We start from the raw sequence: 25036 nt of genomic DNA, 5'->3' as shown, positions 1-25036 counted from the left end.
GGGAGCGTCTGGTCTCTACTGAGGCAGTAGACTGGCCTTGGAGAATATGTTCTGACCCCAACCAAAGGTTACAGACACAGCCTTCCCTAAAATTATCTTTGAGCCAATGAGAGGACTGCAAAGAGAATAGATGACCAGATTTCCTTAACCTGTATATTTTTAAGATACACCTGCAAATTATTCTTTTCAAGCCAATACTCCTTTCACAATTTCTCTGATCCAGCAAAGCACATAAGTAACCACACTGACTTCAATGAGACTGCTTATGTGCTTAAAGCTACATACGTGCTTAAGCACTTTTTTGGACTATGGCCAATGTTAGGATTTATACAGAGTAGAAAGAGATCTCAATTAAAATCAAAGGTACTGAAACTTAGGAAGTTGAGAAAAAATATTTTACTGCTACTTTGACCTGGTGAAAAACTGAATAGGCATATCTTGTAGGAATTTCTATCACTCCTTGACTAGCAAGGTAAATATCTGCTGAAGACACCATTTTTTTAGGGAAAGAATCCCAGTTATCTATGTCTAAAAGAATAGTTTTATATATTACATATGAGATGACAGGGGTTGAGTAAATTGTAGTACACTGCTACCTCGATATAACGCCACCCGATATATCCAAATTCGTGTTATAACGTGGTAAAGCAGTGCTCGGGGGGGACGACTGCGCACTCCGGTGGACCAAAGCAAGTTCAATATAACATGGTTTCACCTATAACGCAGTAAGAGTTTTTGGCTCCCAAGGACAGTGTTATACCAAGGTAGAGGTGTACTGCATTTTTAACATACTCCCCCTGCTGTGCATAGGATGTTTTCAGGATGAAATAAAGAATATGGGCTTATTCACCTCTTTGAAACCAAACAAACCAACCTTTCCGGTTACTCAATCCATCTAGATCAATGTTTCTTAACTTTGGGGTTTCAGCAGGGGGCGGTGGGAGGAGGACGACTCATCAAGAGATGGGTTAGGAGGGGGGTGGTCACAAGTGCAGGGCCAGCATTAGGGGGTGGCAAGCAGGGCAACTGCCCAGGGCTCCATGCCACAGGTGGCCCTGCAAAGCCAAGTTACATGCTTCAGCCCCAGGCAGCAGAGTTCAGTCTTCAGATAAGGCTCACGGGTGAAAAATGGTCTCAAGTATCACACTGAAAGTACAGTAAGTATAATATTTATATTCCAATCAATTTATTTTATGTCTATTTAAAAAACGAGAAAGCAAGCAATTTTTCAGTATTAGTGTGCTGTGACACTTTTGTATTTTCATGCCTGATTTAGTAAGCAAGTTGATTTTAAGTGAGGTGAAACTTGGGGTCTGCAAGACAAATCAGATTCCTGAAACAGATACAGTAGTCTGGAAAGGTTAAAACCACTGTCTTAAAGTGTACTTTGTACACTGCTTTGAAAAACCTCACTACGAAGCTACATCACTGGATGCAGAAGACGCTGCTAATGACAACCAGCTGAATATGAAGGGAACAAAGACTCAAATCTTAAATTCTCTGTAATTTACTAATAATTTGCACAAACTTTGCATAAGAGGTGAAAAAGCCCATGTTCTTTATTTCTCTCTGAAAACATCCTATATGCAGCGGGGGAGTAAGTTAAAAATGCAATACTACAATTTACTCAATCCATGTCATCTCATATATAATATATAAAACCATTATTTTAGACATAGATAACTGGGATTCTAGTGAAGTACTGTCCCTGAAACAAGGAACAATACTCCCCTGACCTGAGGAAGGACAAAAACTTACTTACAGTTTTGGGAACCAAAACATAACAAAGGGCAAATTGGAGTTACCAGAATGAAAATAGTTCCTTCGTGAGTACATGAGCCTAGGGCAGTGGTTCTCAAACTGTGGGTTGGGACCCGGTTTTAATGGGGTTGCCAGGACTGGCATTAAACTTGCTGGGGCCTGTGGCCGAAGCCAAAGCCTAAGCCTCACTGCCCAGGACCCAAACCCAAGGGCTTCAGCCCTGGGCAGTGGGGCTCAGGCTACAGGCCCCCAGCCTGGGGCTGAAGTCCTGAGGCCTCGGCTTTGGACCCCTTGCCAGGGCAGTGGGGCTCAGGCTTTGGTCTCCCCTCCTGGGGTCATGTAGTAATTTTTGTTGTCAGAAGGGGGGGGGGGGGGGGAGACAGTAAAATGAAGTTTGAGAATCCCTGGCCTAGGGTATGAGCAGAAAATGGAACTATAAACCAGACTTAAATCCAGGGATATGACAAAAAATCCACTCTTGACATCCCCTGGAAGCTGGAAACAGAAGACTTCATCTTAGTATTGCAATTAGCAACCACCATATTCACTTGGGAAGGTCTTAGTGTTTGCCACATCAATTAGCACCTTAATTGAAAAGGTGAGGATATTTAATCATTAATAAAGGCTTCCTTTATATATTTATCCAAAATATCAGGTGTTAAATAGATTTAGTCATTATGAATAAAAATCCTTTTACTTTTCAAATTGCTCAACTTCCACCATTTCAGCTCTAACGGGGTCACCATTTCAGTAGTTACCCAGTCAGTGTCTTTCAGCATAGAGATCTTCTGTCATTTTTAATGTAAAAAAGGCAGATTTAAAAAACAAAACAAAAAAAACCACTTTCCTAGTCCTCCATATACATCAGGGGTTCTCAAACTGGAGGCAGGACCCCTCAGGGGGTCATGAGGTTATTACATGGGGGATCACGAGGTGTCAGACTCCACCCCAAACCCTGCTTTGCCTCCATCATTTATAATGGTGTTAAATATATAAACAAGTGTTTTTAATTTATATGGGGGGGTCACTCTCAGAGGCTTGCTATGTGAAAGGGGTCACCAATACAATAGTTTGAGAACCACTGATATACATCATATACAAAAAATGCACATGCCCTTTTTTCCTCTTAGCAGATCACCTTTAAGAGAGATATCAACTGGGAATCTACTCAGCTTCAACAAAATAATTTTAAATAGCTTCAATTGCTATAATTGCCAAGTTATGGAAATTTCCTTAACAACTGTATTAAGGTTTGCCATGACTCAGTTTCCATACAAGCATTCCTTTACTAGTTCAAAGGCCACTTGGTGCAAGTTGCATCCAAAAGGTGTTGTTATCCTAACAATAATATAGTTATAAGCATTGGCCAACATGCTTACAATCAGTTCAGGGTTGGGAGACACCTTCCCCCATCATGCCATGTCTCCAGAAGGCTAAAGAAAACTGACAATGAAACTGCATAAAAAGTAAGCAATATCACTGCTGGTTATTGGACCTTAGCTAAAATCAGCTGAAGCAGTTTAGGGCTGCACCATACTTTCTCATCTCACTTTGCCATATTTTCCCCAGCTGCAAGACTTGACTAAGCATTTCTAACTTATTATTTACTGCACCTGGTGCTCAATTAACCATGTTCTCTTTATTTCCATTGCTTAGCTCAAACGCTCAATAAGGTAACAGTGATATTTCCAGGACCATTGTAAGTTTTAACACAAACAATCCCTCTCATTTTTTCTGGCTGCATGCTTCAGACCTACCTCTTACGTTAAAACCAAAACAATGTAAAATCATAGTTTACTTAGGAATATAGGCCTACATGAGACCTACACCAAGACTTCCCAATTTTGTGGCCTTACAAATCATATTTATCTTTAGTGTGTGTGTTCTAGCCTACAATGTGGATGGGTAAGACACCCCCATAAGTATTATTCATTATACAAGGAAAAAAGTGAAACTGACTATATATACATAAAAATGCAAAGTAAAACTGACAAAGCTAGAGAATTATTTTTCTAATATTTCAAGTATAGTAAACTTAAGTGTTGCACAATTGTTAAGGCAGTCTGCAGCACTTTTTTAAAGTTACTTTATCGTAGCTAGGCTTTTATGACATCCACAACAGTGGTAATTCAGTTCAATTCATATTATTTTAGAACAAAAAATAAAACACTCAAATGCATGTATCAAGGACACATGATGATTAAGGTATGACTGGTTGGGCTGAAGTAGTGAAGAACACATACTTAACTAAGCAGCACCATACAGTACTTCAATTTTATTTTAATTAACTTTAGTGCAATTGACTTTTGTTGGATTTGGGAGAAGTGTTCAACAGATGGATCTTCAAAATCGCTCACAAGCGAAAACACAAGGCACAGATGTATTGCATCTTTAAAATAATGTTTTACACAAAGCAAAAGAAAAACGGACGAAAAATAATTTTAGAATACTCCTAGAGTAACGGGAATTAGTGTTTGTGATTGTTTTCTGTTCTGATATATATGAACAAAAGTAAACATATCACTAATTTTCTCTACCATTGCATTCAGCTGCATGGAAGACCATAAAATGGAAAATAACCAGCATAGCAAATGGCAATGTAAGAAATTTCATCATCACTGGAAATAAAGATAAGTGTACTCCCAAAAGAACTGAAGTAAGGCTAATGGCACACACTGACAAGTAAACTTTACCCTCTAAATAGAGAAGGGACCAACTGCAACAGCAGTGTCAGAACCGTAGCTTCAGAAATGCTTAGAGTAGACCCTTCTATTTCAACATCAGGCAATGGAAAACATACAGTAACTCTGAAGCTCATCAGTTTCATCGCCGCCCTAACAACTGTTCTCTTAAACTAGAGAAAGGGATGAGAAAATATCTCTGGGGAAAAAAAAGCAAGATACCAAAATACATAGTAAAAATTCTTGGTAAACTAGTGCTCAAAGAACATCATAAACTGTAAAGAATTACTGACAAGCAAGCACGATTGTTACCCAAGTTTTTCAAACTGATATCTAAATATACATGTTCATTTTCCATTTACTCATTACTTTAATTAAATCAGAAATACACAGCTAACAGCCACTTTTGCCAGAATAATCCACACTAGAACCGTTTTTGTTTACCTCACCTGAGGAAGCGGCAGCCAATTCTATAGCAGTGTATTGTGCTTCTAGCCTAGGGACTATTTTTATTTAGTGTTACAAAAGTAGCACTACTTCAGTAGAGATACTTGTTGGAATACAACACTGCACTGTCAGAATTTCAGTGGTCATTTCCCTAGGCAGCATCAGGTTGCTGCAAAAGCTGCTGCCACTGCGTCATCAGAGGAGGTCACAAAAAAGCTCCTCTAGTTCTCTTCAAGAGCAACTCTTGAGAGGACCCCAAAGATTTCCTACAATAAAACGGAGGTAAACAGGGATGGGATGAAGACAGTGACCACATGGACGTGAACATCTGTCCCATGTCTCAAATAGTATCAAGCAATTTCTAATTTCTGCCTTTGTCAATCACTAAAAGTGTACAGAGACCATTCACACGTATACAAAGACCATTCACACATGTACAAAAAGACTGCAGCAACCATTAGTGCAGGGGTTCTCAAACTGGGGGTCAGGACCCCTCCAGGGGTCACGAGCTTATTATATGGGAGGTCACAAGCTCTCAGCCTGCACCCCAAAACCCGCTTTGCATCCAGTATTTATAATGGTGGTGAATATATTAAAAAGTGTTTTTGATTTATAAGAGGGGTCACACTCAGAGGCTTGCCATGTGAAAGGGGTCACCAGCACAAAAGTTTGAGAACCACTGCCTTAGAGGATCAGTGAGGTGCTCAGCCTAACAAGGCAAGGGGCCACTGCACCCCAGTAGGTGGCACAGGGGGAGTGGTGGGATACAATCGGATCATCAGTGAACTACACAGGGCAGCAGCGGAGACCTCAGGTGGCATCGGGAATCTGGCTGAGAGGAAATCCCGATCACGGGCCATCGGAAGGGAAGAGGAGGCTGGTCCCTGCGCTCCTCAGGCAGTGACACGGCCCGTCTCTCACACAGGCGCAGCCATTAACTGCCCGACAAAGAAAGCACAACCAAACCAGCGCTGACACGTTGTGATCTCCCCCGCCCCAAGGGCTGGCACCGCGCCGCCTCCGGTGCCCAAGCTCCGGGTAGAGGAGCTCCAGGAGTGGGATCCCGCAGACCTGGGGGCTCGGGGCGGGCGAGCTGGACTCGGAGCCCGAGAAGGAGAGAAAAGAGAAACTCAGAGCGAGCGCGCTCGCCGGGGCTGCGGGAGAGAAGAAGGGACCCCAGGCGGGCTCAAAGGAGGTGGGCAGGTAGCACGGCGCATCGCCCGCATCAAGAAATGAGAGTGGCGGGGCCAGCAGAGCAGGGCGCCCCATGGCTAGACTGTGGGGAGCAAGGGAGGGGATAGGGGGAGAAAGGGCAGCGGGGCGCTGACAGTGGCCCAATGCAGAACCCGCCGGGGGCGGGGGGTACCGGCGGGAGGCATCGATGGCTCAGCGCCGCCGAGGGGCGCCATCTTAGGGAGAAGCTAACGCGCCTCCCGGCCCGCCGGAAAAGAGCGCCTCGCCCCTCCCCCACTCCCTGGAAGACCGGGCCAGCCTCCCCAAGCACGGCCCGGGCGGGCTCGCCACTCACCCTCCCCTCGAAGTTATTCTCCTCCACGTCGCTCATGGCGGCGGGGTGCTGGTTGCTGCGCTCAGCGAACGGGGACGCGAGTCCCGGGCAACGGCCTCCTTCCTGCCTCCCTCCCCGCAGAGCCTCCGGACCCGTCGTGCAGGCAGCGGCGGCAGCGCAAAATGGCGCCTCTGCCTCGTCTGCGCCCGACACCGCGCAGGGGGGCGGGGCCGCCCCGCCAATCACAAAGGAGGCGCCCGGCGGAGGGGGGTGGGTGACTGAGGTGAGGGCCCGCCCCCGGCTTTCAGCCGTCCGTCCCGCCCGAACTGGCGGGGAGACACTGTCCTCATTTACCCCCTGCCTGCCCCTACGGCGGACCCCCTCGTGCGCGCACCCAGGCTCTGCAGCGGCCCCCTCAAACACACGGGACTTGTACGACTCCCCCGCCACACTCAACACACATAAACGTATAAATTCCCCCCTCCACAACACGCGCCGCTGCGTACGTGCCCCCACGCGGTTTGTACGAGCTACCCCCAAACACACAACATACGCCACCACGTGTAAGCCCCCCTACACACAACACACAGCCGTTTGTATGAGCTCCCCCCCCCCCCGCCCAACACAGCGTGGTGTGTTGGGACTCCTGCATCTCACAGCGTGTGTATGAGCAGAAAGTGAAAGTAGGCCAGTGTGTGCGGTTGTGGGGGGCTCTGTGCATGTGTATGTCTGTACGGGTTTTTTGGGGGGGAAGTTGTGTATGCTAGCGTGTGTGTGCGGTTGTGGGAGCTTTGCATATGGCAGCTTGTGGGTGCATTGAGAGCACTGTGCAGGCAGATGTGTGTGTGTGAAGAGGACACGTGGTGCATGCTGATGTTAGGGTGATCAGACAGCAAGTGTGAAAAATCGGGATGGGGTGGGGGAGGTAATAGGTGCCTATATAAAACGAAGCCATAAATATAGGGACTGTCCCTATAAAATCGGGACATCTGGTCACCCTAGCTGGTGTAGACTTTTGTGCATGCCAGTGTGTGTGTGCCTTATATATGCCAGTGTATATTGGCAGGGGCGGCTCTAAGAATCCCGCCGTCCCAAGCAGGGCGGCACGCCGCGGGGCACGCTCTGGCGGTGCCGGTCCCGCCGGTCCCACGGCTCCGGGGGACCTCTGGCAGACTTGCCTGCGGAGGTTCTGCTGGTCCCGCAGGTCCGGTGGAGCTTCCGCAGGCACGTCTGCGGGAGGTCCACCCGAGCCGCGGGACCAGCGAACCCTCCGCAGTCATGCCTGCGGGAGGCCCCCCGAAGCCGCGGCTCCGGTGGACCTCCCGCAGGCATGACTGCGGAAGGTCCGCCGGAGCCGGCTGCCGCCCTGCAGGCAAAATGCCGCCCCAAGCGCGCGCTTGGCATGCTGGGGTCTGGAGCCCGCCCTGTATATTGGGGGAGAATGTTGTACGTACCAGTATATGCCCCTTTGCCACACACATCAGTGTGTACAAGCCTCCTGCACACTAGTGTGTACAAACCCTGTCACCCTACACACACATCAATGTGTATGAGCCCTCTACCACCTGCACTCACATCACACACATCAGTGTGTACAAGCCTCTTACCACCTACACATACAACACATACTGGTGAGCCCCCCCCTCAAAAAAACCATACATCACATGGTGCGGTGTGTACAACCCCCCCCACTACACACACATCAATGTGTAGAGGTCCACTACTGTCACAGAGACACATGCTGATGTGCACAGACAATCCTCCTCTTCCTCACAGAAATGTCCACGGTGTTTCCTTCAACATATACATCAGTGTTAGGGTGACCACCTTTGCTGGATAGAAATAAGGGAAAACCACATGAAAAATAAGGGTCAACGCTTTATTTTAAGAGACATTTTAAGGAAACATTTTTTTTCCTTAGCATATCATGTATTTTTCTCTCATGTGTATATTTCTACTGCCCTCAAGTAGACAATGCAATTATCTTAAGCTTCAGTTTAATGTTTAAAATGGTACTTATTAGTTTGAATACATTTCAATTCATCTTAAAATAAAGGATGGATGGTAACCCTAAGGAACAAATCAATGAAATAAGGAATGGTCCTTTAAAATAAAAGGTGAGTGATCATCTTAATCAGTGTGCATGAAGCCCCCTGTTGTCAGAGTGTTACCGGTGTGGTGCTCTGTTTTCTTCAATGTTGATATCACTCGGCTGCGTGCGTGTGTCTCCTCTGTGTGCTGTCCCAGCTCTGCGCAGATAGCTGACACAGCAGACCCGACGAGAACCCCCAATAACCACAAAGTCCACTAAGATGCAAAGCCACGTCGGCTAGGTTTATTGCGACTTCGGACACAATTGCAGTTCCCTGTAGGTTTCTTAGCCTAACTCAGGGCATACTACGAGAAAGTGCCTCTTGGCAATGGACCCGGCTCAGTCAGTGGCAGGACTTTCCACTGCCCCCTAGGCCAGACAAAGACACCGCCCCAGGGGTACATTCTTATACACAGGTACAAACAAGTTACACATCACTCCTGACGTATTGAGGGGCCACCCCTCTACGCAGCGAGGTTCAACCTCTCTACGTATTAAGGTGCCGCCTTTTACCTTGTACATGTTGGTTCGATCAAAACAACTCTATCCATCATTTACCCTTTTGCCCCTGTCATTGGGCTGGGTCGGCCTATCCTTTTATTATCTATGGAATGTTTCAGTATAGTGTATTCACGTGCTGTGTTTATACTTTGGTATGCTAGGTGAATATATGTTTATGCAGCATCAGCCCTTTTCCTGCCAGCTTCTGTGAACTGGGCCGGCCTTCAGCTCACAGCCTCACTTTGCTTTTTAGCTAAGTCTTGTTCATTACTTTAGTTCAGGCCTCAGGCCTCATACTGGGCCTTTATCAGGGCCTGCACTTACTACACCCCCCACAACAGTGTGTGTGTCCATTCTCTCCACACACACACAGACGCTGGCATGATTGAGGTCCCACCTTTCTCTCCTCACCACACACTAATGTTTATGAAAAAACAACGAGGAGTCTTGTGGCACCTTAAAGACTAACAAATTTATTAGCGCATAAGCTTTCATGGGTGTTTTTTTTTCATAGCCCACGAAATCTTATGCGCTAATAAATTTCTTAGTCTTTAAGGTGCCACAAGACTCCTCACTGTTTTTGCTGAAACAGAATAACACAGCTACCCCTCTGAAATTTATGAGGCTCCCTTAGACAAACACTGGTATGTACAACACGCTACCCCAACATACATTGGCATACATAAGGCACACACACACTGGCTTACACAACACTCTACACCAGCATGAACAGCGTGTCCTCTTCACACACACACACACACACACACCCCTCCCTGCACACAGTGCTCTCTTCAATGCGCCCACATGCTGCCATATGCAAAGCCCCCACAACCACACACATACGCTAGCATGCACAACCCCCCACAAAACCGAATGGACATATACATGCACAGAGCCCCCACAATCGCGCACACATACTGGCCTGCTCAAGCTCTCACTCTCTTCTCATACACACATAGGGCTGACAACTCTCCAGGATTGGCCTGGAGTCTCCCAGAATCAGCATCGATCTCCCGGTGACTACTGAAAGCAATCTGGGAGATTTTAATGGGCTATTTTAAGAAAATGACATCATGTCACGTTGGGGGGGAAAATCTCCCAGAATAGCTTCAGTCAGAGTTGGCAACCCTATACATGCACTGTGAGATGCAGGAGGCCCAACATGACATGCAGGTGGTCCCCTTATGCCTGCAACCCCCAACATACCAACACCTTCCCTGCACAGGTGCGTACATATCCATCTTACCTCACACAGATGCTCCAGTACACACATCACCTATACTTTCCCCTCATCTCCTTATCAATTTATTTAAAACTCACCTCTGTGATGGGTTCAGTCACAGGGGCCCCCTTGGGACTGTCACCTGATGTGCTGAAATTACCTCTGAACCTCATTTCCCTGCCAGCTTGGGACTTCCAGAATCCTGTCTTGTTGAGCCAAATATGCCAGCCTGCTACAACACAGACCCAGGGTTTGGTCCACGCCCCCAAAGCTGCAGACTTCCTGAAAACAGCTCAGCAGGTTATCTGTCTCCATCACCCAGTTCCCAATGGGATCCAAACCTTCCCATCTTTAAAGTTTTAGGCTTCACACAGGGAGAGGTGACACACACATACTCCCATACACCTCTCTCACATAGGGAGGGTGGCTGACCGACTCGACCCTCTCTGCCCAGATTTCTGCCAGGGTTCACACCAGAACATGGCCACAGCAGTCTTTTGGCTTTTGCCCCGCACACTGCATCTTTGCCCTGCCATCAGCCTTGCACCCCCATAATCGGCCACTGGACCCCCCGACTCACCCTGTGTGGGTGGGTGGTGAGCAGGGATCTGGCCAGCAGCAGGACCTGCCAGTACTGAGGGGGGCAGGGGACAAAAAATATGGGACAATTTGCCCGTTTTTAAGAAAAAGTCAGGAAACCGGCAGGAGGGCTTAAATACGGGACTATCCCTTTAAAAATGGGACCTCTGGTCACCTAACTTGAAGAGTTAATATAATAGGCCTCACTATAACTCGGTGGTTCTCAAAATTTTGTACTGGTGACCCCTTTCACACAGCAAGCCTCTGATTTCAACCCCCTTTATAAATTAAAAACACTTTTTTATCTATTTAACACCATTATAAATGCTGGAAGCAAAGCAGGGTTTGAGGTGGAGGCTGACAGCTCACGACCCCCCATATAATAACCTTGTGACCCCCTGAGGGGTCCTGAACCCCAGTTTGAGAACCCCTGCTATAACTGGAATTAGTGCTAAGTAACTGTCATTTTGTTATTACTGTACCCAGGGCCGTCTCTTCGTTGGTGCGGGGCCCGGGACAACCCCTCCCCTCTGGCCCTGCCCCCACTCCACCCCTTCCTCCAAGACCCCGCCCTGCCTCTTTCCAGCTTCCGCCCCCTCCCCCAAGCAACGCGGGGAGCCGGCAGGGTGGAGCGGGGCAGGCTGGGGCCGGGTCGCTCGTTGCTGGCAGTGCCAGGCCCTCCACTAAACCCCTAGGCCGCTCTGGACCCTGCGTCCCAAAGTGTGGGGCCCCCAAAGCGTGGGGCCTGGAGCAGTTGCCCCAGTCCGTCCTATGGATGGGACAGCTCTGACTGTACCAATAAAGCACTTACATCATTGTAAGAACAGTTTGCTCTGATCCTTTCTGACATGGTATCAAAACAGCCCCAGGCTGGGGAGCGGAGTCCCAGGCGGAGGGCCGGGAGCAGGGCTTCGAGCACAGAGACAGCAACTGGGGCATGGGGACAGCCCTCGAGCCAGGGAGTGGACTTCGGGCATGGGGCCAGTGGCCCCACATAAAACCTGGGGGTGCTGCAACACCCCCCGCATCTCTACTTTCCACGCCTCTGGCTGGGATAATAGTAAAAGCAGAAAAGCATAAGGTGGCAATGGCTGAAGTACCAGGTTGGAAATAGATGGATCTACCCCAGTCAATGAATGTAGAATCCATAAAAATAGTACAGTCCACAAAACACAGAAAAATGCCCAATCCTTTAGAGGGATGGGCCACTTGCAGTACATGGTTTGTGCCCAGTTTTAGCAATAGTGTTACATCTATTACAGGCGTGTATGAGGCCAGGTCGCCACTACGCATTTATACCGAATTTAGCAGCGTTAATCCAAATTAACCCTGAACCCGTCCACACAACGAAGCCCTTTATATCGATATAAAGGGCTCTTAATATCGATATCTGTACTCCTCCCCGACGAGGGGAGTAGTGCTCAAATCGGTATTGCCATTTCGGACTAGAGTTAGTGTGGCCGCAATTAGACGGTATTGGCCTCCGGGAGCTATCCCATAGTGCACCATTGTGACAGCTCTGGACAGCAATCTGGAGTTGGATGCACTGGCAGGTAGACAGGAAAAGCCCTGCGAACTTTTGAATTTCATTTCCTCTTTGCCCAGCGTGGAGAGCTGATCAGCACAGGTGACCACGCAGAGCTCATAAGCACAGGTAACTATGCAGTCTGAGAATCGAAAAAGAGCTCCAGCATGAACCGCACGGGAGGTACAGGATCTGATCCCTATATGGGGAGAGGATTCCATGCTAACAGAACTCCGTTCCAAAAGACAAAATGAAAAAACATTTGAAAAAATTTCCAAGGCCATGATGGAGAGAGGCCACAGCGGGGATTCGGTACAGTGCTGTGTGAAAGTTAAGGAGCTCAGACAAGCCTACCGGAAAACCTAAGAAGCAAACGGAAGGTCCGGGGCAGGGCCGCAAACATGCCGCTTCTACGCTGAGCTGCATGCAATTCTAGGGGGGTCCACCACCAGTACCCCACCCCTGTCCGTGGATTCCAAGGTAGGAGTAATCTTAGCCGTGCCTGAGGATTCTGCGGACGGGGAAGATGAGGAGGAGGAAGAGGAGGACGAGCTTGCAGAGAGCACACAGCACTCCGCTCTCCCCAACAGCTAGGAGCTTTTTCTCAGCCTGAAAGAAGTACCATCCCAGCCCTCCCAAGCCACTATCCCAGACAATGAAGCCATGGAAGGGACCTCTGGTGAGTGAACCTTTGTAAATATAAAATATGGTTTAAAAGCAAGTGTTTTTTAATGATTAATTTGCCCTGAGGACTTGGGATGCATTCGCGGCCAGTACAGTTACTGGAAAAGTCTGTTAACATGTCTGGGGATGGAGCGGAAATCCTCCAGGGACATCTCCATGAAGCTCTCCTGGAGGTACTCCAGAAGCCTTTGCAGAAGGTTTCTGGGCAGGGCAGCCTTATTCTGTCCTCCATGGTAGGGCATTTGACCACGCCAGGCATGTAGCAAGTAATCTGGTATCATTGCATGACAAAGCCTAGCTGCGTATGGTCCCGGTGTTTGCTGGCATTCAAGCAACATCCGTTCTTTATCTCGCTGTGTTATCCTCAGGAGAGTGATATCGTTCATGGTAACCTGGTTGAAATACAGGAATTTAATTAAGGGGACAGAGATGGTTGGGCTGTTTGCCTGTGGCTTAAGAGAAATCCTTCCCTGCATTTAGCCAAGCCGCAGGGGGGGAGTGATTGGCGCTGAGCTTTTTCGCGTTTGGCTAGCTGGGATCTTCCCTGTTACCAGCCACGCGGTGGTGGGGAGGGTGGCTAGCAGCGATCTTCCATGATACCAGCCACGTGGTGGGGGGAGGGGTAAAGCGATCATCCCAGATAATTGGATGGGGGCGGTTCTGGTGCTGCACGTTAACAGGAAAGAAGCAGCACTCAATGGGCTTTGCTTGCTATTTGGGAAAGGAGGGTGCTGGATATATGAAGGCTGCAGAAGCCGAAAGACAATGGCTTACCATGGCCGCATGCAAACCGAATTCTGCTGCCCGGACCTGCGTCTGTGAGCTCTAACACCAAAGCCGCAGGCACTCAATAGTAAGATGCAAAATGCGACCTTGTAGTGAGATCACATGTGCTATGTAAGGTGAATAGTGTAGTTCACCGTGAAAGAGTATAACCATTGTTCTGTAAAATGTATCTTTTTAAATACTTCTCTCCCTTTTTTCCCTCCCTCCTGCAGCTGCAAATTTTTCAAGTCTCCCTCCTCCGTCCCGAAGTCTATCTCAAATAAGGCGGCGAAAAAAAAAGACGCGAGACGAAATGTTCTCGGAAATCAATGAAAGAGCTCATCTGAATGAGTGGAAGGATGTGGTATCAAAGTACAGGAAAGATGTCAGTGAACGTGAGGAGAGGAGAGATGCTCGAGATGAGAGGTGGCAGCAGGAAGATCAGAGGAGGCATGATGCAACGCTGGGGCTGCTGCGTGATCAAACGGACATGCTCCGGCGTCTGGTGGAGCTTCAGGAATGGCAGCAGGATCACAGAGTGCCGCTGCAGCCCCTGTATAACCGCCCTCCCCCCTCACCATGTTCCTTAGCCTCCTCACCCACCTGACGACTAAGAACGCGTGGGGGGAGGCTCCGTGCACCCACCCATTCCACCCCAGTGGACAGCCCAACCAAAAGGCTCTCATTATTTTGAAATTTTTTTAGTGGCCTTTTCCTTCCCTCCTATCCTCCTCCCAAACCCCACCCGGGCTACCTTGTCAGTTCTCTCCCTCTTTTTATAATAAATTAATAAAGAATACATGATTTTTAAACGAGAGTGACTTTATTTCCTTAGGAAGCAAGCGGTAATCCAAGGGGGAGGGTGGGTGGCTTACAGGGAATGAGTCAATCAAGGGGGGGGGTTCATCAAGGAGAAACAAACACAACAGTCACACCGTACCCTGGCCCGTGATGAAACTGGTTTTCAAAGCTTCTCTGATGCGCACCACTTCCTGGTGTGCTCTTCTAATCGCCCTGGTGTCTGGCTGCGCGTAATCAGTGGCCAGGTGATTTGCCTCAGCCTCGCACCCCGCCATAAAGGTCTCCCCCTTACTCTCACAGAGATTGTGGAGCACACAGCAAGCAGCAATAACAAAGGGGACATTGGTTTGGCTGAGGTCTGAGCGAGTCAGTAATGTACGCCAGCGCGCCTTTAAACGGCCAAATGCACATTCTACCACCATTCTGCACTTGCTCAGCCTGTAGTTGAACAACTCCTGACTACTGTCCAGGCTGCCTGTGTATGGCTTCATGAGCCATGGCATCAAGGGGTAGGCTGGGTCCCCCAGGATAACTATAGGCATTTCAACATCCCCAACTCTTATTTTCTGGTCTGGGAAGTAATTCCCTTGCTGCAGCCGTTTAAACAGAGTAGTGTTCCTGAAGATGCGAGCGTCATGAACCCTTCCCGGCCATCCCACGTGGATGTTGGTGAAACGTCCCTTGTGATCCACCAGTGTTTGCAGCACCATGGAAAAGTACCCCTTGCGGTTTATGTAGTGGGTGGCCTGGTGCTCCGGTACCAAGACAGGGATATGGGTTCCATCTATTGCCCCACCACAGTTAGGGAATCCCATTGCAGCAAAGCCATCCACTATGGCCTGCATGTTTCCCAGAGTCACAACCTTTTGTAGCAGCAGCTTAATGATTGCTTTGGCTACTTACATCACAGCAGCCCCCACAGTAGATTTGCCCACTCCAAATTGATTCCCGACTGACCGGTAGCTGTCTGGCGTTGCAAGCTTCCAGAGGGCTATCGCCACTCGCTTCTCAACTGTGAGGGCTGCTCTCATCTTGGTATTCTGGCGTTTCAGGGCAGGGGAAAGCAAGTCACAAATTTCCATGAAAGTGCCCTTACGCATGCAAAAGTTTCGCAGACATTGGGAATCATCCCACACCTGCAAAACTATGCGGTCCCACCAGTCTGTGTTTGTTTCCCGGGCCCAAAATCGGCGTTCCACGGCTAGAACTTGCCCCATTACCAGCATGATCTCCAAAGCGCAGGGGTCCATGGTTTGAGAGAATTCTGTGTCCATGTCCTCATTACTCTCGTCGCCGCGCTGCCATAGCCGCCTCCTCCTCGCCTGGTTTTGCAAGTCCTGGTTCAGCATAGACTGCAAGAGAATGCGCGAGGTGTTTACAATGTCCATGACTGCTGTCTTGAGCTGAGCAGGCTCCATGCGTGCCGTGCTATGGCGTCTGCACAGTTCACCCAGGAAAAAAGGCGCGAAACGGTTGTCTGCTACTTGCACGGAGGGAGGGGTGAGGCTGTACCCAGAACCACCCGCGACAATGTTTTTTGCCCCATCAGGCACTGGGATCTCAACCCAGAATTCCAATGGGCAGGGGAGCCTGCGGGAACTATGGGATAGCTATGGGATAGCTACCCACAGTGCAACGCTCCGGAAATCGACACTAGCCTCGGTCCATGGACGCACACCGCCGAATTAATGTGTTTAGTGTGGCCGTGTGCACTTGACTTTATACAATCTGTTTTAAAAAACGGTTTCTGTAAAATCGGAATAATCCCGTAGTGTAGACATACCCTAAGAAGGTTGTTTAAAGAGACCACTGTCAAGAGGCCTTCCACTTTTTGGAACAAGAGCTGTCTAAAGACCTAGTGCTAATTAACCTACATTTTGACAAATCCTCCCTGGTGCTCACAGATGCTTGACACTGGTTTAAGGGATCTCCTGATGTAAGTAAGTATAGAGGGATAAGGAAAGAAATCCTATACAATGCATGGATCATAATTTTGTTCTGTGTTTGTGCAGTGCCTAGCACATGGGATCCTAGTCCATGACGGGTCTTGGCCTATGACTGGGATTTCTAGGTGCTATCACAACATTAATAAATGTAACCCTTCTGCCCCTCTAAGTTGGCAGCAACAAGGGCCGGGTTCAGTATCCAGGGGTTCCGTTTCAATAACACAATGCAAAACCGGCTCGAGCCCCCACCCAGTGACCTGGGACAATTACCTACCACCCCCCGGGCGCCTCTAGGAGGCAATACTTCCCCACTCGCAAGCACAGAGTCCGAGTGTAGCAAAATCCTTTTAATAAAGGAGGGAACCAATGCGGCATCACATTGGAGAGACACCACAAACAGGACTATACACAAACCATAAGCAAAAAACCCACCTCCAAGTACATTTGGCACTGTCCTTTCCCCCTTAGGGTCTTAAGTCCAATCACCCCAAAGTCCAACAACCCAAAAGTCTCTGGTCAGTGCCACCCCAGAGTTCAAAAGTTTATCTGCAGAGTTTTACCCCCCCCAGCCTGGGTGGAAATGGGGGGTGGGGGCGCACACAGGGTGTTAAGGGACACCTTACGTGGGCCAGGGCCGACTGCCCCGCTTCTCCGTGGAGTTCTGCTGCAGCCTTCACCACAACTGGCTCCACTCCACCAGCTGTGCTGTTCCTCCAGCAGACTCGAGAACCACGTCAGCCGTCCCCGTAAACCACTCCACACTGCTCACTGTTCTATGGGCTGCTCCAACATGCTGCAGACTGCTCCGCTCTGCCAGCCGCTTAGTGATCGATCTTCAGGCTCCCCCACTCAGTGATCTCAGCTCAGTAAGCTTAGCTCTTTTAGTGATTTCAGCTCTTAGTGGTTTCAGCTTGTAGTAGGGGAGCCACAGTGCCACATTGGCCCAACGTGAATTCAGGTCAGCAGCCTCCAGATGGACTCCTAAAGGATTCAAAATTAGCTCTGCTCTTTAACAATGGAGAGAGGAGGATGTGCAATTGGTGTTCCAGGCCCTCAAAAGGGGCCCATACCATCAGGTACACACACCAGTCCCCAACCTCTCTCCATTCACTGGGTTTTGGAACCCATGTCCCTTGTCTAGCAAGTACTATTTAATGTAGGTTGAGTCATTTCTGTCATAAAGCAGTCTCATAGTTCCTCATTCACATAATTAAGGTGACAGCACTTTTTTTCCTTCCTGCCCCAATAACAAAGAAATTGGGGATCCCACAGCTATGAAAATAACCATCCCAGGCTGCTGTGTGTTATGCTAAGTGGAGTCGGTTTACCAATGCAAATGCACATTCTTGAAATTCCTTTGCCCACTCCTCATAATTTACCACTGGATGTCAGGGTAGAGCTCATCCTGACTCTGCTTACATAAAATAATAATAAGAACAACAATAAATAATCTAGCTATGCAAAAATACTATTAAGAGAGAAAAACTATGCTACTGTTGAAGAAAAGTGTCTTGTCATAATGCAGGGTCTAAACATACTATAGCTATCTCATTATGGGAAGTGGTTTACTGAATAGATAGACCCGCAATCATATGATCACATCATATGAAAGGAGAATGTTAACTTGTTGTGAAGCCTCAACTCCACAGATCAGCAGCCATGCTGTGAAACCTAGCTCTCCCCCCCCCCCCCCCCACCTGATTAGTGGTTGGGAGTGTGTATGTAAGCAAACAAGAAGCTGGACTCTCCACCCTCAAAGCGTTCTGATTGCCTAGAGAGCTGGCAGGTAATTTTGCTCATGCTTCCTACTGCCAGCTCTCCTAGGACTGGAGATAGAATTCAGTGGGTTGTTGGAAAGGGCATGTGCAGTTGGCTGCTGGTGAGACATATCAGACCAAGAGTCTGAGCTCTAGATAGGGGGGAAACAAGGTGAGGGAGCAGCCTAAACATGTGGCTTCATTCAGTAAAACAGCACCATATGCGAGATTCAGCTAGAACCCACAAACAGGAAGAAGGTATCCTGAGTGTCTTTAGAGTAGCACCCCTGTTTGTCTGTATCCGCAAAAAGAACAGGAGTACTTGTGGCACCTTAGAGACTAACATTTATTTGAGCATAAGCTTTCGTGAGCTAAAACCCATTTCATTGGATGCATACAGTGGAACACTTTGCTGATAAAGCTGACTGTTGCTGATAACATGATTGTTTGTTACTGATAAAGGAGTTGTAGTGGCTTCTGGGTGAATATTTGCCTCTCCAAAGGCCATAGGAGGGCCTTAAGCCCAAGGGGCTGGGAGTTAGGAACTGGCTACCACAGCGGGGAGCTCCCACCACACTGGTGTCTAGGCTACAACACGGACAAAGTCCTGTCTCAAAGAACCAAAAAATAAAAATGTGTTGTTTTCAGTTGTTAGCTTAATGCAAGTGAAAGTCCCTCTAACACTTGTTAAGATGCAGTCTAGCATGTTTTAAGGCATATTATCTGGCTGGGTTGCTGCCTAGGCTACAACATAGCCAGCCAACATGCCTTCATATGTATTATCCTGTTTTATTGAGTGCTGAAATGGTTTTTCAATTGTGTTAAGCTAACTTGATGGAGAATTTTGGTCCATCAAGACAGCACCTTGTAAAGGGGAAGGAGTATGACAAATCCATTATCTTGTCCATTATTCATATTAGATATGGAGTACCATTAATGTTAAGGACAAATTATACATTTATGTAAACCCTGCATCTTTAAAAAGCAGACTGACCTGGCTTCAGGATGGCACCTTCAGGCAAGACAATTCACTTGCCAAGCCCAGTACAAAAGGTCATTCTTGGAGAGGAGAAGCTAAATTGGGTTGATAAGATGCAAAAATGGAGCAGAAAAGGAGGAACTGAAATTGTTTGTTCTCAGCACTGAATACTATTCTGAATGAATTTGGGAATGGACCCTCAGATACACTTCTTCTGCATACTATTTCATTTGTTTTAATCTGATCTCCTTACATGATTTTTAATTAAACCACTTGAAACTCAGATCATTCTGGACAGGTGACAAATTTCAGCCTCTAAAAACAGGTTAACGAAGAGCATCTGTATGATGCTCTTCTCAGGATTCTCATCACAAGGGCATAAATGAAGGAGTCCTCTCTCATTAGGTGTGTCACTTAATATTAAATAAATATGTACCACAAGAGGAGCCGGTGGTCGTGGTACATGTAGGTACCAATGACATAGGGAAGGGTAGGAGAGATGTCCTGGAAGCCAAATTTAGGCTGCTAGGGAAGAGACTCAAATCCAGGACCTCTATGGTGGCATTCTCAGAAATGCTCCCAGTTCCACGCGCAGGGCCGGGTAGGCAGGCAGAGCTTCAGAGTCTCAATGCGTGGATGAGACGATGGTGTAGAGAGGAGGGGTTCATGTTCATTAGGAACTGGGGAAACTTCTGGGATGGGAGGAGCCAATACAGGAGAGATGGGCTCCACCTAAACCAAAGTGGAACCAGACTGCTAGCACTAAACATTAAAAAGGTTGTAGAGCAGTTTTTAAACTAGGAGATGGGGGAAAGCAGACTGCTGCAGAGGAGCGTGTGGATCGGACACAGACTTTTCTTAGGGGAGAGTCTGATGATAGAGAATCTCCAGGTTATCGTCAGGAGCAGAGGACTGAAAAGTATAATGTAAGGGCCGGATCAGATGATAAACAGTCACATAAAAAAGAATCTGGCACATCAGAAAAAGGCAGGCTAATAAACAGGGACAAGTTTTTAAAGTGCTTGTACACAAATGCCAGAAGTCTAAATAATAAGATGGGTGAACTAGAGTGCCTTGTGATAAAGGAGGATATAGATATAATAGGCATCACAGAAACCTGGTGGACTGAGACCAATCAATGGGACACAATCATTCCAGGGTACAAAATATATCGGAAGGACAGAACAGGTCGTGCAGGGGGAGGAGTGGCACTATATGTGAAAGAAAGTGTAGATTCAAATGAAGTAAAAATCTTAAGCGAATCCACATGTTCCACAGAGTCTCTATGGATAGAAATTTCATGCTCTAGTAAAAATATAACATTAGGGATCTATTATTGACCACCTGACCAGGACAGTAATAGTGATGATGAAATGCTAAGGGAAATTAGAGAGGCTATCAAAATTAAGAACCCAATAATAGTGGGGGATTTCAACTATCCCCATATTGACTGGGAACATTTCACTTCAGGACGAAATGCAGAGATAAAATTTCTCGATACTTTAAATGACTGCTTCATGGAGCAGCTGGTACAGGAACCCACAAGGGGAGAGGCAACTCTAGATTTAATCCTGAGTGGCGCGCAGGAGCTGGTCCAAGAGGTAACTATAGCAGGACCGCTTGGAAATAGTGACCATAATACAATAGCATTCAACATCCCTGTGGTGGGAAGAACACCTCAACTGCCCAACACTGTGGCATTTCATTTCAAAAGGGGGAACTATACAAAAATGAGGGGGTTAGTTAGACAAAAGTTAAAAGGTACAGTGACTAAAGTGAAATCCCTGCAAGTTGCATGGGCCCTTTTTAAAGACACCATAATAGAAGCCCAAATTCAATGTATACCCCAAATTAAGAAAAACAGTAAAAGAACTAAAAAAGAGCCACCATGGCTTAACAACCATGTAAAAGAAGCAGTGAGAGATAAAAAGACTTCCTTTAAAAAGTGGAAGTCAAATCCTAGTGAGGCAAATAGAAAGGAGCACAAACACAGCCAACTTAAGTGCAAGAGTGTAATAAGAAAAGCCAAAGAGGAGTTTGAAGAACGGCTAGCCAAAAACTCTAAAGGTAATAACAAAATGTTTTTTAAGTACATCAGAAGCAGGAAGCCTGCTAAACAACCAGTGGGGCCCCTTGATGATGAAAATACAAAAGGAGCGCTTAAAGACGATAAAGTCATTGCGGAGAAACTAAATGGATTCTTTGCTTCAGTCTTCACGGCTGAGGATGTTAGGGAGATTCCCAAACCTGAGCTGGCTTTTGTAGGTGACAAATCTGAGGAACTGTCACAGATTGAAGTGTCACTAGAGGAGGTTTTGGAATTAATTGATAAACTCAACATTAACAAGTCACCCAGACCAGATGGCATTCACCCAAGAGTTCTGAAAGAACTCAAATGTGAAGTTGCGGAACTATTAACTAAGGTTTGTAACCTATCCTTTAAATCGGCTTCGGTACCCAATGACTGGAAGTTAGCTAATGTAACGCCAATATTTTAAAAGGGCTCTAGGGGTGATCCCGGCAATTACAGACCGGTAAGTCTAACGTCGGTACCGGGCAAATTAGTTGAAACAATAGTAAAGAATAAAATTGTCAGACACATAGAAAAACATAAACTCTTGAGCAATAGTCAACATGGTTTCTGTAAAGGGAAATCGTGTCTTACTAATCTATTAGAGTTCTTTGAAGGGGTCAACAAACATGTGGACAAGGGGGATCCAGTGGACATAGTGTACTTAGATTTCCAGAAAGCCTTTGACAAGGTCCCTCACCAAAGGCTCTTACGTAAACTAAGCTGTCATGGGATAAAAGGGAAGGTCCTTTCATGGATTGAGAACTGGTTAAAGGACAGGGAACAAAGGGTAGGAATTAATGGTAAATTCTCAGAATGGAGAGGGGTAACTAGTGGTGTTCCCCAAGGGTCAGTCCTTGGACCAATCCTATTCAATTTATTCATAAATGATCTGGAGAAAGGGGTAAACAGTGAGGTGGCTAAGTTTGCAGATGATACTAAACTACTCAAGATAGTTAAGACCAAAGCAGATTGTGAAGAACTTCAAAAAGATCTCACAAAACTAAGTGATTGGGCAACAAAATGGCAAATGAAATTTAATGTGGATAAATGTAAAGTAATGCACGTTGGAAAAAATAACCCCAACTATACATACAACATGATGGGGGCTAATTTAGCTACAACGAGTCAGGAAAAAGATCTTGGAGTCATCGTGGATAGTTCTCTGAAGATGTCCACGCAGTGTGCAGAGGCGGTCAAAAAAGCAAACAGGATGTTAGGAATCATTAAAAAGGGGATAGAAAATAAGACTGAGAATATATTATTGCCCTTATATAAATCCATGGTATGCCCACATCTCGAATACTGTGTACAGATGTGGTCTCCTCACCTCAAAAAAGATATTCTAGCACTAGAAAAGGTTCAGAAAAGGGCAACTAAAATGATTAGGGGTTTAGAGAGGGTCCCATACGAGGAAAGATTAAAGAGGCTAGGACTCTTCAGCTTGGAAAAGAGAAGACTAGGGGGATATGATAGAGGTATATAAAATCATGAGTGATGTTGAGAAAGTGGATAAGGAAAAGTTATTTACTTATTCCCATAATACAAGAACTAGGGGTCACCAAATGAAATTAATAGGCAGCAGGTTTAAAACAAATAAAAGGAAGTTCTTCACGCAGCGCACAGTCAACTTGTGGAACTCCTTACCTGAGGAGGTTGTGAAGGCTAGGACTATAACAATGTTTAAAAGGGGACTGGATAAATTCATGATGGCTAAGTCCATAAATGGCTATTAGCCAGGATGGGTAAGAATGGTGTCCCTAGCCTCTGTTCGTCAGAGGATGGAGATGGATGGCAGGAGAGAGATCACTTGATCGTTGCCTGTTAGGTTCACTCCCTCTGGGGCACCTGGCATTGGCCACTGTCGGTAGACAGATACTGGGCTAGATGGACCTTTGGTCTGACCCGGTACGGCCTTTCTTATGTTCTTATGTTCTTAAAAATAAATTACACAGGATTTATGTAGTTTGTTATAGTACTTTTTTTCCTGGTCCTAAAACACCTTGTAATTAAATCACTACAAACAGAAGAACTGACTCTGGGGTGTTGGATTAAAGTTCACTTACTCAGCAGATGAGTCTAACAAATATTTATTAAGGCAAAACACTCAGAGCAGTGATCAATTACTCACAAGTGCCAAGCTCACCAGGATGATCTCATCACAGTCACCTGCAGCACTGGACAATACAGCTTCAATCTCTCTTTGTTACACAAACTTATTTATAACTTTTTGTTATCTTTTCTTATACATATGTATTAGTCTCTCATGTCCATGTTAATTCTCCTCCCCTGTCAGTAGAAATTTAGTATTAGTTCAAACTATTCTTTTCTAGCTTTTTATTTACTATATATTTTCTTGTTTTCCCAAATATGATTACTCTGCAATTTCTTACATATGTGCAATGCTAAACATAATTATTCTGCAATTTCTTACAAGTACACAGTTCTACTTATGCTTATGCTGTTAAACATTATCAGAACAGATTCTTAAAATCCACAGCAGGCTTCTGCCAGGCCTAAATATGCCTTCACTCCCAATACAGGCATCAGTGTGAAGATTTTAAGTGCACATATTCCTAAAATGTCTAATCACATGCCTGGGATAACAGGGCAGCATATCATTTAATACGGTGATAGCTGTACCTTCATAATTGAAAAAAAGTAACAAGAGCATGACTATCAGCCCAAAGGAACAAATATGAACACCAGGGATTTCCCTACACCCCCCCTGAATTTCCCCAACCCCCCAGTTTTGTGAACTAATTACATGCAATGTTGCCAATTTAGTGATTGTTTGGAAATTTGAATTGAATTTAAAAGATTAATATACACTTTAAAAGCATATACTGTGTATGATAAAATTAATGTATCGGAAAAAGTATAATAGATTTGAAAAGTTTGAACATAGACTAGCTTCCTTATACAGCTGTTGTTTTTTATGACAATGTCAGTGCATCCATTTTGGTGATGTTGGCCAACATAGTAATTTCAAATTATGATTTGTAAGCAAAGTCTAAATGAGCTCTCCCTGACAGCTAGTGATGAGCTGGGGGCTGGGGGGAAAGGCTTCAGGACCAGATTGTATTTACATTCATACCTAATCTACCTAGGTATCCAGGAAACAGAGCTGCACTGCCCAAGTGATAGATTTTGGCTGGGGTTGGGTTACAAATCACTTGAATGCAGAGGTGGGTGGGTGGGGCGGAATGAAATGTTATCCTTATTGTAAGAAAGTAAAGGGCAGTAGAACTGTACTTAGCCTGTGCTGATTGAGGGCATCAAGAGAGAAGGTGGGGACAGGTGTTTTGCTTGAGGGTCTGCCTGAGTCACAAGTACTATTTGACATGCCCCTCTCCACTGTTTAAAGACAGAGCTGATTAGGCTCCATAGATAGTCTTTTGTTTTGTTAAGTGACCACTACAGCTGAAATCACTGATAATCAGGTTTAAGTGCTTAGACCTGCTGTAGGACAGTGTTTCTGTGGGAGTGATGGCCCAGTCTGCACTAGCAGTGAGAGTTCAGCTGAAATCACCGAGAGCTGGGTGGAACCTCAAGAGACCAACTAGCAGAGGTCACAGTGGCAGGTGGCAGCAGAAGGTGATGGCACAAGGCCACTGGCAACAGAGTGATGGAGTGAACGGTGGCACAATGAAAACAATGGCCAGAGCGAACAGTGAGCAGCTGGAGGAACGAGCAAGGTGCCTTCTTGCCCCACATG

At 46.5% G+C, this 25036-nt stretch overlaps 1 protein-coding gene across 2 annotated transcripts in view; it reads right to left on the bottom strand.

The window, feature by feature from the left end:
• TRA2A (transformer 2 alpha homolog) overlaps positions 1-6579 on the bottom strand; it is a 44843-nt gene extending 38264 nt beyond the window's left edge. Inside the window, exon 1 of one of the 2 annotated variants that reach the window (XM_045003495.1) lies at positions 6418-6579. In XM_045003495.1, coding sequence (XP_044859430.1) covers positions 6418-6453 — 36 coding nt within the window. In that variant the 5' untranslated portion in view covers positions 6454-6579. The remainder of the gene's footprint in view (positions 1-6417) is intronic. The other variant, XM_045003496.1, reaches the window with a different exon arrangement.
• Positions 6580-25036: the final 18457 nt, after the last annotated feature.

This window comes from Mauremys mutica, chromosome 2 (genome assembly GCF_020497125.1).
Source record: "Mauremys mutica isolate MM-2020 ecotype Southern chromosome 2, ASM2049712v1, whole genome shotgun sequence".
In the NCBI taxonomy this organism is placed as follows: Eukaryota; Metazoa; Chordata; order Testudines; family Geoemydidae; genus Mauremys; species Mauremys mutica.
Note: the sequence above shows the minus strand (reverse complement) of the source record. Positions and strands in the feature narration are given on the sequence as shown.